Source organism: Strix uralensis, chromosome 18 (assembly GCF_047716275.1).
Source record: "Strix uralensis isolate ZFMK-TIS-50842 chromosome 18, bStrUra1, whole genome shotgun sequence".
Classification (NCBI taxonomy): domain Eukaryota; kingdom Metazoa; phylum Chordata; class Aves; order Strigiformes; family Strigidae; genus Strix; species Strix uralensis.
In genome coordinates, this window is record NC_133989.1 from 8,601,119 (window position 1) to 8,627,304 (window position 26,186).

General features: G+C 42.1%; 1 protein-coding gene across 1 annotated transcript in view; it reads left to right on the plus strand.

Moving 5' to 3' along the window:
- The window catches only part of ATP9A (ATPase phospholipid transporting 9A (putative)), a 64,826-nt gene extending 50,137 nt beyond the window's left edge, over window positions 1-14,689 (plus strand). The window contains exons 19-28 of the mRNA XM_074888193.1: window positions 768-866; window positions 1,152-1,241; window positions 1,367-1,511; window positions 2,020-2,084; window positions 2,856-3,011; window positions 4,382-4,446; window positions 5,270-5,378; window positions 6,660-6,717; window positions 8,644-8,847; window positions 9,982-14,689. Of these exons, the coding sequence (XP_074744294.1) occupies window positions 768-866; window positions 1,152-1,241; window positions 1,367-1,511; window positions 2,020-2,084; window positions 2,856-3,011; window positions 4,382-4,446; window positions 5,270-5,378; window positions 6,660-6,717; window positions 8,644-8,847; window positions 9,982-10,118 (1,128 nt within the window). The 3' untranslated portion in view covers window positions 10,119-14,689. The remainder of the gene's footprint in view (window positions 1-767; window positions 867-1,151; window positions 1,242-1,366; window positions 1,512-2,019; window positions 2,085-2,855; window positions 3,012-4,381; window positions 4,447-5,269; window positions 5,379-6,659; window positions 6,718-8,643; window positions 8,848-9,981) is intronic.
- The last annotated feature ends 11,497 nt before the right edge of the window (window positions 14,690-26,186 follow it).

Here is a 26,186-nt window from a genome sequence, read left to right on the forward strand (position 1 = left end):
CAGATTATTAAACAAATAAGTGAGTCTTTGTGTGTGTTTTGGTTTTTTGTTGTTTTGTTGGGGTTTTTTTTAAAGTTTGTTAAATATTCTTGGGTGGTGTCTTGAAAGAATAAAAACACCAGTGGAAAAAACAAAACAAACTCTGATATATTTACACTGTTGAGGGAATTCCCTGACAGATTATAACTGGGTATTGCTGCTGAGTATTGTTGCTGACATTGCTTTCTAATGCCCCCCTCACCAGCACAAAATAAAAGGAGCAGTATATATTTAAAAAAAAAAAACCCAACTAAAAAAAACCCCAACCAACCAACTTACTCTGTTCCAGACGCACACATCAGCAGTGAGCTAACCCCAGTTGCATCATCCACATTTCAGGCAGGGCCATGAGGGATCTTTCTGCGGCAGGGCCTGCTTATTTCAGCGTACAAGAAATAGCTGGGGTGGGACACATTAACACACGCATACACATTCTTTAGCTTGCATTTTGTGGGTTTATCAGCAGAATCTTGAAATATTGCAGGTGGGAAAAATACTATACATAGTTTGTAACTTCTTTTGCATTTCAGCCTCTTTAAAAGCTTTGCTTCCTTTAATCTGGGGGAATTTTCTTGTATGTTTTAAAATAGGGCTTTTCTAGAAGAATAATTTATATATGTATTCTAACAGTCCTTTTATATGCCTGAACTGGCAGGTGGTACTTCTAGATGTCCTGCAGACGTGATTGTTAAGTTTTGTGTTTAATACATAAAGTATTTGGATTTTAGGTGTGGATGCTGACAGGGGATAAGTTAGAGACAGCCACATGTACAGCCAAGAACGCACATTTGGTGACACGGACACAGGACATCCATATATTCAGACTAGTGAGTAGCACCCACGTACCCCTCTCTCAAGACTTGTTCAGGACCCCAAATTCTGGGACAGGAGGGGTGCTGAGATCATAACTGTTTTCCAGCAGTAGACCCAGAATATTTTTTATTCTTTTGACCCAGCTTTCTATCCCCTGAATTTTTGTTTATCTGACTGTGTGCTCTGAATAACTCAGTGTGCTGCCTGTCCATATTACTTTTGCTCCCTCTGAGACTGTTTCTTTCTTTTTTTCACCCCCATGAAGCAAACCCTTCCTCAGTTGCCATCTTTTTCCCCAGGTGACTAACCGTGGAGAAGCCCATCTAGAGCTGAACGCCTTCCGCCGGAAACACGACTGTGCTCTTGTTATTTCTGGCGACTCGCTGGAGGTAGGTTCCAAGTGCCTCAGGCTGTTCAGGAACAGCCCCAACACACTGTGGCTGAATTCACATTTTTTTTGAAAGAAACTTTCATAGCACAGACATAGGTGACACTTCTGGCCTCTGTCAATTAGATGTGTCTGAAATACTACGAGTATGAGTTCATGGAGCTGGCTTGCCAGTGCCCTGCCGTCGTGTGCTGCAGATGCGCTCCAACGCAGAAGGCCCAGATCGTGCGATTGCTCCAGGAAAGGACTGGCAAACTCACCTGTGCAGTAGGTAAGGGACTATGAGAGGAGTTAGAGGGGAGTGACCATGAGGATAGTGTATTTACTACTGCTTTTTTTGAGTGAATAGTCCCGTGTCATAACACCTAGAGATGGTGAGTTAGGGACCAGTGGTTTTGTGGGATGATTGAGAAGATGAAATTTTGCACGTGGAAACTTCAATGACAAACTATTCATAAATATTTGGGGTGGTATCTTTGCAAAACTAAAGCTTGAACTTGATCAAGTAAAGTGCCGTTGTTAATCTGTGAACTTTGTTTCAGCATTGTAGGTATAATGGTACACCTACAAGTCAGATAAAATTATCAGTGGACCTGTGGGTCTATTAAAAGCAAAACAAAACTTCTTAAGAATTTAAATTCATGATTTCTATTTAAAATCTTGCTTTTGTTGATAGGGTTAAATGTTTCTTCTAATATTGCAGTCTGTGCAGATGCCTTCAGGGTTGCAAGTTGCCCCTGTTGCTTAACTACCAGTGTCGTTTGTGCTCTGACCTGCAGGTGATGGAGGGAATGATGTTAGCATGATTCAGGAGGCTGACTGTGGTGTTGGAGTTGAAGGAAAGGTGAGATTACCTCGTGTTTAATAAGACTTTCTATGACAATTCAGGAGCTAGTTCGCAAGTAACTCTTAAATGAATCCGCAAATTTGTGCAAGAAAGTGAGAAGCTTCCACAAGAATAATCATCAGACCAATAGCCTTATCATGAAAAATAATTTGGCTGTAAAGGAGACTACTGTTTAACAACGTTCAAGTTCATTATTTGGTTCTTGGCAGATTTCCTGAATTTGGACCCTTGTGGTTGGTTGTGGGGTTTTTGATCATGCATAAATGCTCCAAATGCTGAAGTTATAACTACTCTGATAACGCATACCCTACATGTACAATTAAGAACTGTTTATATTAGTTTAGAAAGCAAACTCTGGGTTAGAGCTCTGGTTCCTGCATGTGGAGCTGCTTGGAGCAACAAGGCTGGATTTGGCGGCAGTGGAAAGACTCTGCTTGCAGTGAGCCAAAACATTAAAACTGAACTTTTGAGACTGTAAATTTCAGTTCAAAGCTGACTTGATATGAGTGTCACGTTAACATGCGTGTTGTGAATCATAATCCAGAGGGTTGCTTAGAATTGGAGGCCAGGGTTCAAATGGGAATTCTCCTCATATTTTTGCTCTTTGCTTAAAAGCCACGGTGGAAGGCAGAAGTGCTGAGGTAATACTCTCTCCACCTAATGTATTGCAAATTCTCTTGGAAATTCTGTCAGTGATAACTAAATAACAAAACGGTATTTCTTTGTTTCCAATAATGAAATTATATTTTTACGTGCTTTTCTACACAGGAAGGAAAACAGGCATCACTTGCAGCCGATTTCTCTATCACTCAGTTTAAACATCTGGGTCGTTTACTAATGGTGCATGGAAGGAACAGTTACAAACGATCTGCAGCTCTCAGTCAGTTTGTAATCCACAGGAGCCTGTGCATCAGTACAATGCAGGTAAATGGACTGTCCTGAGGGCTTTTCCAAAGGAGAGGTGAAAAAGCCAAATGAAAAAGTAAAGGTTCTGTGTTTCATTTTGGATGCAACTATCTCTTCTGAAAATTTTCATGGATTGGAACTTGAGGTTGTTACTTTGATGTGAAAACAAATAAGAAAGTTCCTGGTATTGGACAAACAGGTTCTACCTTTGAAAACACTGCTTTCATGCTCCATGTCATCATTGCTGTCGTTTAGTAATGCTAGGAAATACTGAAAAATTTGAAGCAGAGCGATACTCTCAAGGACTCTGCTGAGTAAGTGCACATATTTTCAGGTGTGTTTTAACTTCAGTTTCACTGTTTGAAGGCCTTACTTAAGCAACTGAGGAGGACCTGGCTCAGACCCTGATGAGGTTTCCGAAAGCTGGGTCTGGCATGCTGTGGAGTGTTCGCGGGAGCTGTGCCGCGAAGGCTGCTGCAGCACGTATGAACCTTCCCAAGTACTCAGCAGCTCGCTGCAGCAACGTGGAGGCGGTCTGTTCCCCTCCATTTCAAAGGGAACCTTAGAAACAGATTTGGTATTCACAAAATTTATGTTGCTCATGTGTGCAGAGCCTCAGTGTAAGAAAAATGCAATTGCCAGTTGGCAGGGAGAATTAAAAGAGATCTTAAGAGTTCATGAGCCAAATTGTGTTCTTAGCTGTGGTGACTTGAGTAAAAGTTACAGTTAAGGACAGAGGTTACTCTTCAGGAGTTGCATTTCCACACCATAGTGTACTGATATATTCCTTAATACTAAGTATTTTTTTGGTAAGTTACTTTATATTTTTGAGAAGGCTGGTTCCGCCCTCTCCCCTTTTTAGTATAAACACGTTGGAGACGGATGCGTGGAGACGAAAGGTTCAAACTCGGGTGACAGTAGAGCTTACTGGGCAGCTGAAAACAAGAACAGAAAACAAACCTGTAACTTCTGACAAAAAGAAAATAAATAAATGAACTTACTGGAGTTTGTATGAGTGAGTGTTAACTCTTTTTATGTTATGAAGGCATCATCCAGGCATAAACAAGTATGCACCTGTTCTTCACAACATCTGGATGGCTTTGATCAAACCAGTGGGCTTTAGAGGAAACTCTTCATGTTCTTTTCTATGGAATTACATTACAAAAAGTTTTCCAAGTCCAGCTCTCCAGTGTTTGCTATTAAACATAGCTTTCATCCAAGGTTTGTGTAGGAATAAAAAGGGTTGATATTACATTCTTTTGTCTTCATTTCAGGAATTTGGAGAACCCACTGCAAGTATGTTCCAGTTTGAACAGAGTATATTTTTAAGCTGTTACTTTTACTGCAGTATCTTAATGCCTGAAAAGCTTATTTCTTTTCTTTTCTAGGCTGTTTTCTCATCAGTATTTTACTTTGCTTCAGTTCCTCTCTACCAAGGCTTTCTCATCATTGGGTAAGAGCTCACATTTTACTAATAGTGTGGAAAACCTGTGCTTAATGAATAGATTTGGACTAATTAACATGCAAGGCATGCACATCTCCACTCTGCGTGTTTCACAACACTGCTTCAGAAGATGGATGTGATCCTTGTCCCCCTTCTCCTCTGCGCTGAGCAAAGCCACTGAAGCAGTGCAAACACTTGTAGAAACCTTTCCAAAAGGACAGTTTGTCACATTCAGAACATGAGAAGCAAGCTGTCCTCCAGAACTGTTCCTTCGATCCTAGTAAAAGTCAGAGGGACAGTCGTCATGCTCTGGTGCTTGTGCAGCAGTGAGAGCCAGTGCCCAGCTCCTGACAGTGTCAGAAAGGGGGGACAAGCCAACCTTTTCAACAGGAGGAATCAGCTCCTATCTAAAATATACTGGGATTGTACTTGTAATACCATGATTTTATAGACTTTCAAGCACATAATTAAAAAACAAACAGTAAATTCATCCCCATTGCCTTCTGATGCAAACAGGATCAAGCCTGAACTGTAGAACCAACTTTGGGGTGGGGACAGGTCTGTCCTTGGCTCCACTAATAAGTCTATAACACCAGCTACAATACTTGAACCAGTCATCTGCGTATGAGTGATCCTAATCAAAAGCCATTCAAAAAGCAAATCCTAGAGGTTTTTCCTATATGCAAAACTCTGTTGTGTTCCATTTGCAAGTTTTTATAATTCATACATCATTTGGCACTTCAAGAATACTTTCTTTGCTTTCTGAAGACTAGCATTTCTGTTTGCTCATCTACACCTTTGATAATTTACTGGTCTTCTACCTTCTTCCCAGATACTCCACAATTTACACGATGTTTCCAGTGTTTTCACTAGTCCTGGACAAGGATGTTAAATCTGAAGTTGCAATGTTGTACCCAGAGCTCTACAAAGATCTTCTTAAGGTGTGGGAGACTCTTTGTTTGTCTGTTTTGGTTTAAGGCAAGATCCCCGTCTTGATTTGAAACACTCTAAATGTGTAAAGTCAAATATATGATCAGTAGATACAGAACTTTATCATGCATTTTCAAGCAAAATTGTTTTAAAGGCAAATTTAAATTAACAGATACAACCAGATTTCCTGGCAGTTTGTTATTGAATGCTACATGAAATGCAATTTATTAAAAACGGCTGGGGAAATAGAAGTTCCATTCTGTGGGAAATTCTAAGGATTTAATATTACTGATTTGTTCCAAAATAAAGGGGAAAGAGAAATTGTCGGGGATTTGGCACTATCCTGAAACCAGAAAAGAGGATGGGGGGAAGGGATATACTCATTTGATGGAGGGAGGAGGTTATCATGTAGTTTCTTGAACAGAAATTTGCCTTGAGGATGATCTAAAGAGACCTAAAGGTTTGGTTGCTGTGTCATTTTTGTAGCTTTAGCATGAAAGTCAGGTCCTTCTCCTTAAACAAAGAAAACTTTATTTGATATTTACCATAGAAATATCAGGAAGGTAAATAATTGTCTTAGGTTATTTTTTTTTTCCTGGAAAATTTTTTGAATAACTGGGGTATGCAGACTGGGAACATCTTTCTTAATTGAAGGAAGGGGTGGACTGAGTCTTCAACAGATCCTTTCCCTCAAGGATTTCTGTTAAACAGATACTCTGAGAGGCAAAGTCTGTTTTTCCAACAGCCTGAATAAGTCTCCATCTGGTTTCACTTGTATGTTGTCTCTTATGTCATAAACCACTAATTCTCCAACCATCCTTAGGCCTGGTCTAAACATAGGGGTTTTTTGTACTGGTATAGCTGTGTTGGCTGAAGATGCTTTTTTAAAAACCTATCTGCCTTCAATATGATGGTGATTTGTGTATGTGTGTGTCTAGAAATACAATATTAATATATTCATATATGTGTGTATACACACATCTTATATTTCACAGTACAGTGACTAAACTCATGAGACATCTTTGCATTGAATTAATTGTGTGTGCAGTAAGGATGAGGTTGTACTGTACTGTGCAAGCAGTGAGCTTCCACAGTCCCAGGCCTCCTTCGTGCATCATGAAAAATGAGAATAAAGAGACAGTACCTCAGGGTTGGTTGATTTGTTTTGTTTTCTCTCCAAATCGCCTTCAGCTTCTCTTTTATTAATTGCTGGGTTGATCTGTAAGTGAATGTTCATAAAAGAAAACCCCAATGGAGCTTTGTCTTTTCTTTTTTCTTCACCCCCACCCCAGGGACGACCGTTATCATACAAAACATTTTTAATATGGGTCTTAATAAGCATCTATCAAGGTAAGATATCAACTTCTGCTTGTGCATTTAGATGTTTTAATGAGTACAGAATACCTAATTTTTTGTATTGCAAGAAGTTAAGTAAGGCATGAAGTGAATTTAGCAATGCACCCTTGGGATAATAAGTAAATATTTTTTTGTCTCTGAGAATGTTGGTAGCATTACCAAAGGAAGAAAATATCTAAAACTAAATATTGGCAGCAACTGGTCAACCCTGTCATAAACAGCAATGTAGAAGTACAAAGCATCGTGTCTCTTCCCATTGGGACCATCCTTCGGAATTTTATGCAAGTTCCTTTCAGTGCTTTAATTGCTCTATCTGTAAAGTAGAGCTTGTGACTCTTCTTTCGAAAAAGGTTTTCAAACCTATAGGTTATACAGGTTATTAAGTCAGCATGCAACATATGGAGTCTGTAGCTTTGTGTATTTTATCTAAACCCTGTCTACTAGAAGCGGCAAAAGTTCTGTTTACTTCGTAGCCATCTGTAATGAAGGACTAGAGTAGAGCTCAAGTTCTTGATCATATCCCATACACTCTAATTAGGTTGCTAAAACAGTTAAGCAAATGCCTTAATTACAATGCATCCATTTTCTAAAAGTGGACATAATTGAGGTATGTGTCTAAGAAGGTCCTTTATTTTGTCCTTTTTTTTAATCAGATAACCTCAAACTAGAATACTTTATGTAAGTGTTTAATTAGGGAATCTTTGAAAACATGCAAGTAACGTGGAGCTGTAAAGCTAAAGTGGCAATATAATTTTGTGACAAATTTTCTTGTTTTCTAGAACTCCTTTATAAACAAGAGTCAGAATAAATGTTCCAAAATAAGCAGATAATTCTTACTGATTTAATTGATATTACCATCCTCGGTAGGGAGTGAATCCAAGAATATAAAATCTCTGTTAGCATTATCTTATGAAATCTAATACAGTAGAACCCTACGACAGGGATAATGGTCTTCTGGTGCTGTATAAATATGATGGCAAAGCCAAGGCATTTATAGAAAACTCACAAGTGGTGGAAAGCTAAAGCCAGAGGGTGATGCATTGAGGGAAAGATTTCTTCTTGAGCTAAGACCACTATCTGGTTACAATATTTGGTTAAAGTGACTTCACTTCTGATGTGCTAAATAACTAGAAAACAGCAGGCCAAACAATTGGGCTAGTTGCTAGCAGAGATGAGCCTGACCGAAAACTTGAGCAGTCCGAGATTTTGGAAAGTTCACAGCTGGATTTGAACTCTGTGGCTCAAGCTCTAGTCACTTGCAGGTTTTCCCTTCCGAAACTAGCCTAGTGTGATGGATGTTGGTGCGGATTACTCATGCTGCTAACATGAGTTATTTGTGCAGGTGGCCGTGCAGGGCGTTGTGAGCATTCCCTGGCTAGCCAGAATAGGAGCATGAAACAATGCATCATTAACAGAGCTTAATATGTACTCCTTTTGGGGGGAAGTGTAAAGGGGAGAAGTCTTGGCCAAAGTAGTGCAAAGAGAAGTTACCTTCTATCCACTGAGCTTTTCAACACCTTGCTTCCATCTGGGCACTGAGGCAATGCAGTAGGTCTTAGAAATATTTGATATCTTTTTGCTTCTGAGTAGTGACCAACTGCTTTTCTGGGAGGATAGAGTTTCGTGATGTTAGAAATCTCCAGTTGCCAAAATAGCGTGTATTAATTTCCAATCTCCATGTGTCTATGAATATGATAGACTGTTATAAAAGTCTGGGCACCTTTGCTGTAACTTTTCCCTGTCTTCTCATCAGTTCTGTCTCCTAAATAGTAACTGATTCATTGTCATTACATTCATCAGGTTTCATGAAAAACAGTCTCAAGGCATGACTATGTTTCAGCCTTTCCAAGACCTAGCAGTGGGTTTTAGAGCTTTGACTGGTGTTTGAATAAAATACCCAAATGTTCCGTTCCCTTGCAGGTAGCATCATCATGTATGGAGCACTTCTCCTCTTTGAATCCGAATTTGTCCACATTGTTGCCATTTCCTTCACGTCCTTGATTCTCACCGAGTTACTGATGGTGGCATTGACAATCCAGACGTGGCACTGGCTCATGATAGTGGCTGAGCTGCTCAGTCTCTCTTGCTACATAGCTTCTCTGGTCTTCTTACATGAGTTCATTGGTAAGGTTAAATGCCTTTTCTCCAGTCAGTTAGTTTATAACCTGAGTAGTCACAGGACCATAAAGAGCTGAACTGAGCTTAAAGGCTTTTGATGAAGCCAACAATAATTACAATAGCAGTGGTTATGACCAGATTAAGCTCTGTTTGATTTGAAGGTACTTGAAAGATATTTTATGGTTCCTTCTCATAGCAAAATGCTACAGGAGGTAGAGGTTGTCAGTTGACTGTGTGCTGCCCAGTAAATCTCATCTGTACTTTGAGCTCCACCACGTATCAACTGTCAAATGTAACAGAGGTCTTTATTTCTATATGGGAACTGAACTTCAGATGACAGATGGAAGCCTCTGTTGTTGGTTTGAAAGATTTCATCTTTTAACTGGGTGAAGGAGCTGCCTCCTAAAACTTCCCTTATTTTATCTGCTTCATTAGGGCCCTTCTCTTGTGGGTTTGGTTGTTGGGTTTTTTTAGTTGCCTGAAACAGAGCTAATCCTTTTCCCTAACTAAAGGAAAAAAGGCTGAGGAATTCCAGATTCCCCCAGTAGCTGTCCAGTTGCAAGTATCAGATCCTTAGGGTTTGTTTGTTCCAGTGTTCATTCAGGAGCCACAAGATGTCACTACTTCTTCCATAAAGCTCTTTGCTAACTCTGAAGACAATGAGGGTAACTTCCCAATGGGCTAGATCTGTATCTCTTGCATATGGGTATACCAGCTCCATTTTGAATGATGCTTCAACTATTTTTGCAAAGATTGTGAGGTGTTATAACTCAATCAAGAGATGTGTTTTCTGGACTGCCAGCAGCAGAGGATAGCTCCTAGAGTCAGAGGACTAGTAGTCCATTTAAAGAAAGCTTAGTATTACCAGGAGATGCCTAGCCCTGTTTCAGATGGGGTACATATGGGCACTTGCCTGTGAGGAGTTGCATGCCTTACTGAAACATGCTGTGCAGAAAGCTGTATCTTTTGTGGAAGAGAAGGGCAGAAGTATGAGGACCCAGGTATCTTATGGGCTTTGAACTTGAATGTGGAGAAGGTGAGGCAGTTCAAGAAGCGTTGGTAGGTTGAATTGCTTTTCTGCACCTCTTCCCAGAATTTACTGCCCATCTTCATTCACTTTGTGCTCTTTTCTTTATACAGATGTTTACTTTATTGCAACTTTGTCATTCTTGTGGAAAGTCACCGTCATCACTCTGGTGAGCTGCCTTCCCCTCTACGTCCTGAAGTACCTGAGACGAAGGTTTTCTCCCCCAAGCTATTCGAAGCTTACGTCCTAGGGCTGCTGTCCTTGCACATCAGAGACAAATATTGCACATGGCTGAGAGACAAAATCATGTAGTTGTTACTATAATGAATACGTCCGATATTTGCATAAGGATCATGTGGTAATCTCTTACATGCTGCTTTATTGAAAAAGACTTCACAACTACCGTGAGCGGGAACCTAACAATAAAAGGGAGGTTTTTGAGGGTGGAGGCACTTGTTAGTTCACCCGGTTCTTGTCACTTTCGTTCAACTTAACTGGGGTCAAATACACATAACTGCGATGATGATGATGGGGTTTCTCATGCATGGTTAAAAGTATCTGAAGGTTGCTAACTGACCCTGGAATTTACATTTGACAAATTTAAGTTACTTTTTGAAGTAAGTATTTAAGTTACTTTTTGAAGTAAGTGGGTGCTGTTCCTTGCATTGTCTTATGTTGGTTTATATTATTTATCTTTTTGATTCAAGTAGTTACATTCTTTTTACATCTTGGAAATCCCTTAACATAGGTGATGCACTATACTGCTGACAGCTGATTCCTGATTTATGGCATGCTGTTTCCATAATGGGGCTCCAGCATGTCGGTTCTACACACTTGAGAATCTGAGTGTATTTGAGATTTTCCTTCAGTTGAAATGTGGTCACGCTAGTGACTTTTGAGGTATCCAGCCATTGATAAACACAGAGAAATGGTAGTCCAAAATGAAGAAATTCAGTTTTGTTTACCTTTTGTGCTTCCTGTTAAAAGGAGCTGGTGACATAATAGCTTTACTCTGTATTTGTTTGTATAGGAGAAAATTATCTAAACTAAAGCAAATCCTCTTTGGGAAAGAAATTTGCAGTTGATCAGACTTGAAATGTGTCGACAACGTGAGAGGAGACTTGTAGTGTTCTGTAGACAATGTGGCAGACGTGTCTTGAATCCTTGGAGACTGAAAGGAGAGGTCATGGAGCTGCTACTCCTTACAGTTACACGAAATCTGTTTCCTGTTAGGGTGAAACTGTGAAGATGAGCTGCAAATAAGCTGAGGCACTCCTAGGTGGATGTTGTTCATGACATGCTCCTGTGGGGAGGCAGTTTTTGAAAACCTTGCACTTGCTTTGCTCTAAAACCCAAACTTGAATCACAGGAGGCATTAGGCTTCAGGCTCATGTGCAGAGCAAATTTATGTACTTATTTTTAATTTTCAAAAATTAAACTCAATGAATTCTGTTTTTAGAATAAGCATTGGCCTGCATTATAATACTGTGAGGAGAGCAACATGTACTTAGGCTGCTCAGGATAAGGACAGAGGGTTACAGGAACCTTTTACATTTGGGTTCACGCATCAAACATGGATGAGCAGTGGTAGCCATCCTCATCTAATGGCTGTTTAGTCTGTGCTAAATTAGTTGCTTGCTGTCTCATTCCCACATCATAAAAACCACTGTCGGAGCTGGCAGTGCTTGGCGCCGTTGTTGGCTGGCTGCACAGAGGGACCGGGAACACCAGAGCCTGAGCTCCCTTCTCCCCTCTCAAGGCAGCCCTTCCAGGTCAGGGCAGCCACACTGGTGTGAGGAGCAGAAGCTCCTTGGTTGTCTCTGTGCCAGTCTGAACCTCTTTAGTGGACTGCCAGCTTCTGTTGCCATTGCTACAGGCATTCCACTGTTGCAAGCAGCACAATGCTGCATTAGAAGATCTGATGTGAAAACCAGTGGAAAATGGGAGTGCTGTTTAAAAAGAGCTGGAGTCTGTGTTCACCCATAGTGGTACATCTTGAATTTTCAGATGTAAGATAGCTGTGGCTTGTGTGGCTGATGTGGTAATTGCTCCAGGGAATGTTTTGCACAACCTGACCTGCCTTCCTTGCTCTCAGTTCCTGTGAGTAAATATCAAAGAGGCGGGGAAGCAAGTTCAGAAGATGTAGGGAAAAATTGGATGTGCTTCATAATGCATGTGGCTCGAGGTGAGAGGAAGGTGCAAGTCTGTATGACCTTGTTGTTACTTCATGTGGGGGAAACCCTTTTAATTTAGAAAATTATGTTTCAAAATCCTTCAGGAATAAGAACAGCAAATGCTCTTTAACTCATTGGGCATTTTTTTATGCCAGTCTTCTGATTATGCTCTTGTCTGAAGTCTGGATACATAGCAACCACCTTCAGAAACAACCTATTGGCTAAGGAAAGCTAATTCTTAGCATTTACCTTTTCATAATATTTTGGAATTTGCCTTTTTACTTCTCTTCTAATTTTTTCTAAAAATAATAATAATAAACATTATTTGACACATGTGTTCATGTTGGGAAGGGCCCTAGAAGCCCAACATTCTCAGTGATTTGTCTCACAGAGGAAAAGCAGTGCCTGAACAGCCCGTTTGCAGGGGAGTTGGGCTAATCGCCTTTTGTGAGTTATGCCACTTTGCCAAAAAGATACTTCATGTTGTCTTTATCGTGACTTGCTACAGCTCCTGGATAGTATAGTGTTGGCCGTGCAGGTGTTCTGGAGTCCCCAGTCAGCATTTAAGTAGATTTAAATACAAGAATCAAGAATTTATTTCGGCCACTTCTTATGACTGAGAAGCCCAGTCCCTCTTGTCTGTTGGCAAACACATCGCAGTACGCATCTTTGTGAAGCGCTGTCCCTATCTAGTGTGTATTAGTAGTTGAATGTTCTGCAAGAATAACAGTGCCACGCTACTGTATGTAAATATTTGAGACGTATATATGGTAGAATTCACTGTTTCCTGAAGTCAATACAGTTTACACTGAGTGGACCATATTTGCAAAATATTAGCTTACACCGAGAAAGGGAGTGAATTGTGATTTTGGTTTTATTTATTGAGTCATAACTTTAATAAGGAAGACATATTTAGTGGAATTGATAGTAATCTATAGCTGTGGTTTGGGGTGCGAATTATGTTCCTTTGCAGCTAGTTTTTTTGCACAAGGTTGTAAATCCAGGAAGTAATTTCTGTCTGGGTATACACTGCATTTTTTTAAAACAATCAGAAAATTAAAACTGCCATCTAACAGCAGGAAAGAGGAATGATTGTTGTATTTTTCAAGTTTAGCACTTTATGTCTGCAATCTATTTCTCTTAAGTTATTTAGAAAATGTTTTTAAAAGCAAAGTTTAATACATATGTTCATACTTACTGTACATTTGAATAAATGGATTATCTGCTGGAAATTTAATTTAATCTTTTTCCTCTAGTATGCTCATAATTTGTGCTTATTGGAAGTGAAGCATTGTTTTCTTCTTCTGTGTAGTATCTTGTTTGTAGCCTTAGTGTGCTTCCTATTCTTTTTTTGTTGAGGTTTATGTACTGTAGCAGTTCATATAACTTGTGTACTTTGGGACTATGCTCCAAGTGATGCTGTAGGGTAGCGGTGTGTGTCTCTCACTGTGCTCTCGCCTCCCATGGCTGCTTTAGGGAAGCCAACGCTCTGTGCTCTGCTGCTGCAGTGGTTAGTTAACATGGAGGTTTTGTGACATGCACTGTTCTCTTCTTGCACCTCTGCAGTAATTCCAGGTGTGTCACAATCCTCTTAAATTTTTTTTTTTAAACTCTCTATTTGTTTCCTCCATAGAGCTTGTCCTGTTCATCTTAGCAAACATTTGTCTTGCTCAGCTCATAGTGCAATTGAAAAGCAACATTCTTTATTCAACAGCAGCAGCTTAAATCTGTGCAGGGTCTTATCAAAACTGGGCTGAGGAGTGATGAGTGACATCCCTGGTGTCCCCTTGGTGTTGAGAACTACATGCTGAGAGCTACAGCTGTGGCTGGACCAAACTGAGCAGCACCAAAGGCGTTTTTCTGTGGTCTACTGAACTATCACAATTAAACGCCGTGACAACCTCTCTCGTTCTCTGCCCCTGCTGAGGAAAATTTTGCTACAGTTGAGCTGAGTTTGTCAGGAAGCCCCAGAGAGTTAGATGTGTGAATCCCTAAAGCTGGTCTTTTGGCTTTATCTTTTGAAGAAAGCTGCTGCACCATCTGATGCATCATAAATCCTTGGTTTGCACAAGCTGTGCTCTAAACCAGGTATGTGAAGTACTACTGCATGCAGCTCGCCGTCACAAGGTCTTTGCACACAACTGTTTTGGATGGGGTTTAACTCATCTCCACAGTTGCTGAGGCCAGTCCAGTGCCCACTAAAATCTTCAGTGTGAGCTGGATGGGCTCTTTATTTTTTTATTTATTATTAATGATTTCAAAATCAATACAATGTTTGATTTGCATGAAATCCTGGGTTCTACAGCTTTGCCAATATGGTCCATTATTACTGCCTACTACAATTTGTGTACTTATATGCCTTTGAGAATATTTTTAATTGTTAAAATTGTTAAAAAATAAATGTTAATTTAATTTAATTTTTAATTGGGAAAATGGATTCTGGTGTCAAAATTATATTTACTGTGATGCCGATGTTTTGTACCTGTCATCTAGTTAAACAATGTGTAAATACTCTTGATTCAAGAGAAATATGAATGCCAGTTATTTATTGTTTTGTGGAGTTACATGTTGCAGATGTGTAAGAACTTAAAAGGGAATGTTGTAAAACAAGGTGGAAAAATAAATTTTATGCAACTTCTTTACTTCATCCATGTACCCATGTATGATGCACCTGAGTTAGTCCTGCCGTGATCCGTTCAAGATGTGTTTTGTCAGAATTGTAAGTATACCGGTTAAGTTGCATTGTGGCCCTTTAACTTGTCTGCGTGGGAAATGCATATCTGAGTAATGGTCAGTGCTTTATGCTGATCAGTGTAGACCTGCTTCATTAATTTTTTTGTTATAAACAGTTTTGTAACAGTCTTAACAGGAAGGGTTTTTGGGGGGGGGCAGGTTTTGATTGTTGGTTTGGGGTTTTTTTAAGGTATTGGTGTAAGCTTTTGCTGCCCTTCCCTTTTAGTGACTTCTTGCAGAGTTGTTTTCTGCAAGTCATCACTGCAGTTTAATGGTGTGGATGAGCTCGGTGGAGTGCAGAAGCTGCTGTGGGGCACAGCCGGCTGCTGACCCCGCTGCCGTCCTGCCACCGCTCCGGCCAGAGGCCCCGGCTGCTCTGACCGCCAGGTGGAACTTCAGCCCAGGCTGCCGCTTCGCTGCTGCCTTCGCTGCAACCAGGGAGTCCCAGAGTACCCAACTGTCCCAAGGACTTTTAAACAAGCCCTCTAATTTGTAAATTCAGTTTCAAGAGACTCAGTTCATTCAGGAAGGTTTTGGTCAAATTGTCTTTGCAGTTTTTGGTACAACCGCCGTTAGGGAGAAGGTCGTTGTTCCTGCTGGTACCCGCTGCTGCGAACAGGAGAAAGTCTTTCGTTTGAAACATATATGCTGCTCTTGGAAAAGCGATGATGCAATAGCATTAGGAACAGCTATTTTTGGAATGTTCTCATCACTTGAACGTTAGATTAAGTAACTGGCTCAGCACAACAGCAGTCCCAGGGCTAGGGCTCGCTGCCCCACTTCTGGGTCAGAAATGGGAGGGGGAGACAGGAGTTTAACACTGAATATTCTCCACAGCGGAAACTTCAATAACATTGATTAAGAACACAGTACAACAGTTTTCTACCAAAAATGTAACAGAGCCATAAAAATTCTCTCTCAAAAAACAAAAATTGGATAAAGTAAAACTATGACTTGGGAGACTATTTAACTGAAGCAGTGATAAGCTATTCCTCAGATCATTAAACATATATTGAAGTTTTTCTTTTAGAGTCTATCACGTGCAGATGCCAGCACCTTAAACCTTTTTCATTATTAACTTTTTTGTATAAAACAGTTAGTGCAAATATTAAATGAACAATTTTTGTGATGTTTGCACACATCAAATGAATGCTGTAGACTCCAGAAATTTCAGTAACAGACTTCACTCCCAAGTGTTACCAATTTCCCACTCTAAATGGGTTACATAAGCCCTAGTTAGTGGTTCTTTTAATTTATGGATGGTTTCTTTTTAATGGTGAAATGTGTAATTAAAAAAAGCTAGAAATAGTTTTTCTAAACTCACTCTGGAAAGGGAAGGAGAATTTCTGCAATTTTTTTTTTCACCCAAACATTGCATAATAGTAGAAATGTCAAAGATTTCCATGGGGCTTAATTTCATTCTTCATGTGGCTGTGGTCATACAAGAAGTTTGAACACTGCAGGGGTTGGCAGATTTTTGGAAGATCACGCATCCTGGGATAAGTTTTCAGCCTAGGCTTTACCAAAGAATGCCAGTGGCCTTATTTTTTGAGTTGTGGTTGTATTATACACTAGTGTCTTTTTTCCTTTTTTTTTTCTTCTGAACTAATAGGTGCTGGCTGGTAATTGGGTATCTTACTATGGCCCTGAGCCTTACATATTGCATGAAGACATACAGAAGCTTCCCTTTGCCTTAAACCTTTTGGAGAGAAGAAAACCTTGTCAATATGCCCTCTGCCTTTGCCTTCTGATGGCTCAAGTCATGGCAGCTCTGCACCTACTCTGCCTCTTCTCTGTTGCATTACTGTGGCATTAAATATCATTGTCATGGTAAATCTTCACTAGAGGAAGGTAACTGCTCCTGTTCCCATTTCACAGGTAGGAGGCAGGGGCAGAGATAACCTGTGGTCTTTGGGCTGTACCCAGAGTCCATGGCAGAGCATGGAGTGCAGAGCAATATTATTGGTTTGATTATTAGACTTTATCCCCACCTTCAACATTGGAGTCAATGCTATAGGGAAGTTACTTATTCCACAGAGTATTGAGATGTCCGTTTTTAATGTAGGAATGTGGTTGCAGGCTTCAAAAAAACCCTGTCCTTATATGCAGTATTGATAAACCCCAATCTGAAAATTTTTCTGGGTTCTTCCATCTTAAACCTGGAACTGCAGATCCAAGTTACATCTGTGCTAGATACATTGCAACTGCATGTGAAAAGGGTGAGTTGCAGAGAGTGTGAGCAGCAGCTGACTGCAGAAATAGCTTTGCTGTGACTGCAAAAAGGTAATGCAAGAAAAACCTCGCTGAGTGTGACAGCAGTTACAAGCAGCACTTAATCCTGGTCCAGCACCTATTTAAGGTCTGTATCAAAACTGATGCTGTGGTTTCCTTGGGCCACCAGTTTGCATTTCCTGGCCTTAAAACTCTCTGGGTGGTGTGGGGTTCTCTAGGTTACATGGTGAACCTCTGAATTTTTGCTGCTTGTAATTAAAGTTATAGATGATCATCATCTTGCAGGATCTGGCCTTCAGAAGAATGTCCTCCCCTCTGCTGCTCTTCCTCCCTTTGTGGCCTAAGACCTAACTGTTATTGAGTGGGTGGGTTACAAAAAAGGGCTTTAAAATCATTGCAGTCCCACTTTAAAGCCTCTCTCTCTTGGCTTGCTGTAATTGTGCACGTAAGGAGGAATATTGTGTGCTGTTCAGATTCTCTCACAGAAAGAAGTAATAACAAGAACAATCTGTGCAAAAGAATTTAGCGCATTAAAGATGGGGGTAATAGTCATTCTCATTTGTCCTTTTATGTGAAACAGATTTTATTTTAAATGTACACTCTGAGTAGCTTAACCATATCCAGAAACTTGTTTACCAGGGTAAAAGTAGAATTACCCACAATATAAATTAAGAGCATGAGCAGAGGTGAATTGATTGTACAGTGAGATTCTGCTTAGTCAGCTCAGGAGTACTCCCGGAGCACACACCTCGGCGGGCATGTGGAAGCGGGTATCTCCTGTGCTTGAGATTTCATCAGGCAGTACATGTGCCACACTCATGTGTTGCACATCTGCTCCGAAAAAACTGTGTTGTAGCTCTGCTGTAGGCGTTACATTTCTCTTCCGTTAGACAGGGTTCTGTCTTGTGCTGGCTCTTGTGTTTTTAAGACATGTCACTTCGGATTCGTTTTCTACAGTGGCAGATTTCACCAACGTGTTACTTGTCAAAAAGTGATGCAAATTGGTATTGATCAGGATTCCTGTTTAAAATGAGCACAAACCATTTATCATTGAGACCATTATACAAAATACCCTGTGATGGTCACGGTGAAGCATGTTACCTGCTCCAGCAGCAGTGGTGTAACTGCCAGGGAAAGAAATGCCTGTGAGAAAGGCAAGGGATGCTGCCTGCAGAGCAGAACTCCTCTGCACCCTTTGTCAATTCAAGAATAAGGTTTAAATAAAAGGCACGTTTATAAGGATCGGCATTCCCCCTGTCAGACAGGGTCTCTGTCCGACCCGGTGGTTTCCAGTGAATCCCTGCATCTGGACCAGCACAGGCAGAGCCATCGCTGTCACTCTGGACAGGAAGGTCCTGCCTGTGAATCGGCTCTCCTGGGCAGGCCAGGGTGCTGAGTTGGAAGCAGGAGCTCAAATGGGTCACGTTTACCACGTTCTATTACCTTTGATCTTGTTCCAAGAGTGAAAGGATAGGACCTTTGAGGCGAGACCTCTGGACCGCAGCAGACAGTGAAGCAGCTCATCATCTTGCTGCGAGGGCAGGGGCACTGCCAGCAGTCCTCCCAGCCCCGGCGAGGTAAGATCTTTGCCCTGGAGATGTTCTGGAAATGTTTATTGCTCTCCAGCTGCATCTCTATTAGGCTCCATCCTGTTCTCCTTATGTTTGACAACCAGCACACCATGAACTGTAAAATTTCAGAGCTCTAGCGAAGAGCAGCCAGTATTTTAACCACTCTCTTGCCAAGGCATCCTTGGCGTGAGGCTGTAACGCGAGCGAGGGGAGCTCTCGCTGCTGTTGCTGGTGGTTAGTGAGCCCGGGGAGAGCCGAGCACCACCCTGCCTGGCCGAGGTTCACCTCCCCAGTTCCCCCAGCAGCATCGTGGGTGTCAGCCCTCGTGGCGCTCGTGCCTGATTTCCATGTGTGTACACACATTGCCTTTGCATGTAGACAGAGTCACTTGATTTGCACATAAAATCCTTTTCTTAATTTAATTTTTAAACATAACTGGAGGAGTTACATCCTGCTGTTTATTAATGTAGCTTTAATTATTTAGTATGCAATCTTGGCTTCATTCTAGCCTGGAACAATTACTTTAAACCAAATGACAAACAGAAAAGTGACTTTAACATTGAAGGTGAATAAAACTAAACAAGAGCAAGGAAATTTTTTTGCCCAAAGTGTGAGCTAGGAACTAACACTGGTTCTTCTCCTTACCTGTATTTGTGTCCAAGGTAAGTAAAATACCTGGAGGAAGGGGAAGACCAGTTTTAAACAGGATCTACACTATCACTGTCTGCTGTGAGCTACTCCAGAGAGGCATTTATCATTTATTATTTGCACCATGGTGTAGGGACTTGGACCTTCTCCACCCTGACAGCTGAGCTGTAAAATGAAAAAGAAATTTCTAAAAGACCAAGGTTAGATGTTTGACAACACCTCATCTGGCTTTCTCCAGATACACCTCTTTCCAGTCTTTGGTATCCTTTTATTTGTTTGTCAAGATGCATTGCTGCCTTTTAGCTGCATCCAGATAAATTAACCAAAGTGACAGTTTAGATTTTAAGCTGAAACTAGTGTCAGAATTTCTCAGGCAACTGTCTATAGCCTAAAGTTTGATTCAAAGCTGCTCAGTTTTTCTTCTAGGAAGTCTCAAGTCTCCTGCTGATCAGATTTTGATATCTGACCTTTCTTATATACAAGGAGAAATGAGCCAGAAAACAAATTTTCTAAGTGAAATTGCTGTTTGCAACACTAACCCATAAGGAGAAAATCTTTCCAAAATCAGATGGAATTGCAGATGGAGTGCATTGTACTGGAAGACCCACAGCTGATGTAAACAAACAGGTCACGTTCATCCACACCCTCACACAATCCTCGGGTTTTGTTCAAGTCCGAGTTGAATTCTTGCGAGTCCTTGTTACTGAAGTGTGGAACTAATTTTTACAGGTGCAGTGTTCGCCATAAATAGTCTTCAACAGAAAGAAACATCTTGTATTCCACATGTGAACGACAGCTATTTCCTTCAACAGCCTAAGTGTCTTTTGTGATCTTTCACTGTCAGGATACCGTGCAGGGCAGTGATTTATGCGGGTTCCCACTCTTCTTTCTTTCAGGTCCTGTTGCCATTCCAGCTCCAAAGAACATAATGCCACAAAGCCTTCAGTAAAACCAGAGCCTGGAGGAAATATCAGGTGTTAACATCCAATAAAAAACTAACACGCTTGAATGACCTGGGATTGCAAGGTACCTCTTGTATGGCCCAAGCAAGGACTGACCTAATGCAGCGGTTTTATGATGGTGGCAGGTAAGGACTAATTATAGACCCTGGACTCCATCATGAATTGACTTGTCAAGTTAACTTACCAACCGAAGTACCTACAATTACATTGTGGGGGCTTTCTACTCCTTTGTATAACTGAATGCAGTTGCTCCTGAAGAAACATAGTGAGTAAATCTGAGGTGCTGAAAGAAATACTGCACTAGAAATTATGCTGTAGGGAACTTTTTATATGCTTTGGAGTAAATTAATGACTGGGTTTGGGTTTTGTAGAAAAAAAAACACAACAAACTTTGTGCACAAATACATACTTTAAAATATATGTTCTTTCAAACACCAACTATTTTAACAACAGTGTAAATCAGATTTTACAGACCACATATTTCAAGTATGAAGTTCATTAAATGTGTGAAATTCTAGATTAGCTGCCGGGTGTGGCCAGAGCCCTAGTAATGAATCGTAAATTGTGTTCAGGATATAATATCAGATTCCCTTGCCCTGGTGGTGATATTAAAGGGATAAAACCACCTTTTCAAAACAGTCATAACCTTTCTTTATTATCTTTATTTAGTTTAGCCATCATAAGATATAGCAAATGACTGCATCAGTGTTTCCATCCTGAACCTAATGTACAGGTGTCTAATTGGATTAGTTTGTTGTTGTTGTTATTAATAATGTCCTAATGTAACTGAAATTAATGCTATCTATTGATACATGCATTTTTGCCAGTGCCCTGATAGCGGGTGGTAGTCTGTCTTTAGATACAAGAATATCACTCTGAACTGCAATTCAGTCTGAACTTGTGTGGGAAAAATCAGTTTATATAGTGAGAAAGCAGTGTGACTTTGATTTGGTGTGTTTTGGAGTTATCTACCAGCATAGCTGTATTCTCCAGCTGAGCCAGGAGTTGATAGGTGTGGGTACTTGAGTCCACGTAGTCTATGACCATGGTGGGTTTCATAGTCATCTTCCTGGTCTAGGTTTACTAAGTCCTTCCTAGAGTAGCTTTCAACCATGAATGCCTTTCCCTTTCCAAAAGCTTAGCAAACACCCACCCAGCCCAGCTGGAGAGGTGCTTGCTGCTGTGTGGTACTTGGAGGAAGGTCCATGCTGAGAACTGTGAACCCACTGGTGCGTGGACATGTGTACCTGGGGGATGTTGAGCCCAGGCCCCTGAAAGAAACAGCTGGGGAAAAATGCTCATAATCACCTGCAATCAGATGGATCTCTTCAAATTCCTACCTTGGTTCTCTACGGTAATTCCTTGGAAGGAGAAGGTGAGTTGAACAGCTGGAAATAACGATTAATTCATGACACCATTCTCATTCCACAAACTCTTCTGTGAGCTGGGAGCAACGTGCAAAAGTGATCAGCTATTTCCTTCTACTGTTGTAACAACTGTAATTTAGGGAACAGGATCTCTGTTGTATCCAGCTTCCCTGAACAGAGCAGGCAGGACAGGATTCCCAGTGCTCACCTGCCCCAGGGAAGGGCACTGGACAGAGCAGCTCAAGGACTGCCTGTGAATCCACACTGCCAGCTCTTGGCCAGCACAAATAGTTTCTTCCTCTCCATTTTCTCCTGTGCTATGCAGAGGAAAGGAGGTTCATAAGCCAGCTCCAATCCTGATATGGCCAATAATGGGAATTTCCCAGGTAGCAATTTATGATGGGATTAAAAATCCAGGGTTAAGAAGTAGAAGAATTGATATTTCTCATGCATGGCTGTTTGTTGGAGATCTATTCCCAAAGTGTGGCCTGGTGGTTGCAGTACAGTGACTTAAGCTCTACAAGAAACAGGTAAATGATAACATGTTGTTTACTTGCCTTGCCCACATAGAGAAGTGCCTCTCCAATTCCCTGTGTGACTAATGTTCTTCCTAATTATTCCAGTGAGTAATTGCTCTACTTGTCTGGCTCTTCTTTTTTTCTGAACCTTAGCTTAAAATCTTGGAAAATGAAACAAAAAAACCCCACCTATGTTTTTATAATCTTAAAGAGAAAATATCTTTGGCAAGAAACTAATGTCTTTAGAGCCTCATCCAGAGTTCTTATTTGTTTAAGTAGTCTTGCTTTTAAAAAAAGGTTATACTTCAATTTTATCCTCCATGCTCATTTGCAAAAAGCCTCGGAGTTGCTAACATAGTCATTGGTGGTCGTATGTTGTAAAGCAGTGTCAATCTGGAGGGCTTAAGTGTTCCCTGGAAACAATATTGGATGTTTGGGTAAAAGCATAGATCATGGCATATAAACATCCCTCTTTGCACTCGTTTGCTAAATCAGAGTGCACTAAGCAAAATTCAGGTTGGAGTAGATCTAGTGCCATTTACAATCCATTAAACCAATGTATTGCTTTTATTTCGGAGCTGTCACATCTTAATCCTTCCTGCCAAGGGACGATCCACCTGCACCTTCCCTGTACCTGGCTGTTCCCGGCTGCCCCCCATCCCACCAGAGCAGACCCATATGAATATGGGGAACAGATGTAAACTCTCAGATTTTCATCTGAATGATCACGTTCGCCTTCTGACAAAAGCCTCCCAGGAAGGCTGATCCCTTCTGTCAAACCTAACGGGCCACCCTGCCTCATTTGCTCTCTCTCACGCAAATGAATTTCCGTGCCTCCCAAACTCCCCATCTGAGAATCAATGATGTGGGCTCTTGGCAAGTTGAAGGGGCTGGGGTATAGCTGAGCGGTGATTTCTATCCCAGAGGTGAGGTGGGAGTTGTGGTGGGATGCAGGGCTGTTTGGGGGGGGCAGGCAGCGCCCAACTATTCAGCAGGCTGAGCCATTTGGCTTTTCCCTGGATAAAGAAACCAAACAGGTCGGGTTTTTCAGGATGCTGAGGCTCAGAATAGGTTTTTCTACAGCCGCAGGTGCAGATCTGGTAATTGTTTCACATGTAACCTGACATGAGGGTGTGGGACATTTCCATATGAAAGCAGTTATGAAACTTCTGCAACTGCTTTGCAAAAGTGCTTCACTGTCTGCAATGGTACAGATTTCTAGGAGACAGACACAGTAATAGGTAAAATGGAAAATTGCAGCTAGGATGGTATCATATCAGGCCAGCTGAATTAATTACATCCTCCTGGTACCATAAGAGGACACTAATTCCAGAGCTGCCTGACTAAAGACAGTGCGAGTGGGGCTCTATTGTTCTATGAGTTGAAAGACATTTATTTTTTCCTTTACAGGAAATTTTTGAGGGGAGAGGGGAGAGAAAGAATGTTCTCTATCCTTTCTTCAATATCTTTTTTATTTGTGGTTTTGTTTTCTGAGGTTGCCTTTGTTGAGAAAAAAAGTAAAATTAAAAAAATCACTCTTCACTTATAAAAATAATTTTTAATGTTCACAATCAGAATCTGTTTACTAAAAGCCAGTTCTCAGGGGGAAAAACAAACAAACCTACTTTAACTCAAAAAATAGCCTTTCAGTTTATTGATTTTTGTTGAAAAAACAGAAAATTTCAACCAATTTTCATTTTAGATAAAAAACTATTTCTCATTTGGAAAAAATGTTTTGATGGGAAAAATTCGAGCAGTCCTAGTTCCAATCTCGGAGAGCTGCATGTGGGTGGATTCCCCGAGCCACGTGGAGCTCATTACAAGATCAGACACTCTGTTTGTAACTTAATTGAGTGAGTGAATACGTTATTTAGACAAGTGCATTGTCAGAAAGAAGTTTGAGTTGGTAACATGTAGTCACGATGCTCTAGGACTGTTATGCAAAGCAAGGGAGGTGCCAGTTCGCATTACTTAAGCAGGCCGAGCTGCAGATGTTGAATTATTTGGTCCTCGTTAGGCTCCGGTTGGGAGCCCCGGTTGGGAGCCCCGGTTAGGTGCAGCGAAGACGCAACCGGAGGGTGTAAATCCGACGTTTAGGCGCGGCTCTGCTTAACGTTTTAAACAAGTCGAGGTTGAGCTGGGGAGTGCGCTGTGTGTGATGGCAGATTCGGGGAGAACAGTATTTACTTTGGAAGGGCGAGGAGCTTTTGTCAAAAATACTTATTGTTGCTGTGAGCCTGAAATACCTTTTGCAAGTGGAAAACAGAGATGCCTCCATGAGGTCTATGATGATAAACTCCGGGCAGCTGCCCCAATGTCCTGAGAGCACATCCTCAGGAAGCCTTGATGTCTTATCTCCTGGAGAGCATGAGAAATTCTGAAAAAAAAACAACGACCACCTATTCCGTTTTTATTGCCAACTACCAGCGCGGAGCCGGCCGCGGAGCGCTCGTTCTGCAGCGGGAGAAGCCGCGGCCCTGCGCGGTGGCGGGGCGATGCTGCGGGCGGCTGCCGGGGGAAGCCAGGGACCTCCCCGGGGCCAGACCCCCCCCGGGCCGGCTGCCGGCTCTCCGCAGCCGCCCGTAGCTCTCCTCTCCCGGGCAGGGAGCTCCTTGCTCGGTCTCCTCGGCGGGGAGCCCGGCGCTGCGGAGGGGTTGAGCTGCTCACGGGGAGAAGGGCGGTTTCCAAACCTGCCCCCTGAGCCGGGGAGCGGGCCGGGGCCGGGCCGGGGGCTGCCCCCTGTCCCCAAAAGCCGGGCATCCTATTAGCAAATCCCGGAGGGTGTCTGGGTGTGTGTGTGTGTGTGTGTGTGTGTCTGTTGTTGGGGGGGTAGGGATGCGGTCCAGAACGCACCCCTGAAAGGAAGAGGAAGTATTCTCCTAAAGAGGGAATAAATAGCTAAAAATATTAGCTATTAATAGCTCCCTACCTCCAAAAATAAAATCCCTTAGTGATACCAAAATAAGAAAGCAAAGGAAAGTCGGAGGTATTTGGCCTTCCTTTGAAAAAGGAAGCTAAAAATAACTATATATATATAAAAATCTCTCGTTTCTAGGGAAAGTCTCTGCCCCCGCATCCAGCTTGCACAGTTATATAAGACTTGAACTACATCCCCCTTCTCCTCCGCGGCCGCTCACGACGCGCGGGGAGCCGGAGCCAGATGCAGGAAGGTTCCGTCAGGAAAGTTTAACTCAGCGGGGAAGCTGCAGCCAGCGGAGGACACGATTCTCTCGCTGAACTCTCCAAAAGCCTTGGAAATCTTACAGTTGTGTCATATGCTGGTTTGGGGAATGCTAGCAGTCCGGAGGCAGCCGCCAGCGCTCTTTCACTTCTTTATTTATTTTTTTTTTTTTTTCGCTTTGCACTGAGTTTAATTTGGGTAGCAGGATTCAGCATTTTTAAGTTGGAAAAAACTTGGTGGAAGAAGATATTTTAGGAAAACCCTGTCATGTGAACTAGCGGGAGCCGATCAAACTGAGCTATTAAAAGAAAGACATTGTATTTTTAAACGGTCCAGACTAGGGAAGCCAACCTGTGTGCCATAACCGCTGAGCTGTGACTGCTCCCCCGATTATAGCTCAGCGTGGGAGGAGGCGAAGCTTTCCGTCGGGGTCGCCCATTCTCCGCTCGCTCTGGGATACCCTTTGGCAGGGCTGGGTGCCCTCGGCCCCCCCAGGGGGTGTGTGTCCCCCCCGTGCACCCGGCTGCTCCCCCTCGGCCCCCCTCCAGCTCGCCCCTTCCCAGCTCTGCTTTAGTGCTCGCCCCCCCCCCCTCCCCCGTCTAAAGCCCCTTCCCCAGTTTGTCTCCTCTGCATTTCCCAGTGCAATCATAAGGAGCGATGCTGGGGTGACCGGTTAGTGCCACAGCGAGGAGTTTGGGGGGCAGAAGTCGGGAGAAATAAGTAATTTCGCTAATAGTTAATTAGCAACTGCTTTGCTCGCCATGCAAAGCAGCAAGCTCGGTTTTCCTTTAATATTTCGAAATGGAAATCAAGTGGTTCCGACTTTACTTCACCTGAGGCGAACAGTGGGTCCCAGCAGACCCGTGACAGCTCCGCGAAGCGCCGGGGGCTGCGGGGCTCCGTCCCGCCTAGGGCCGGGGCCGCTGCGGGAC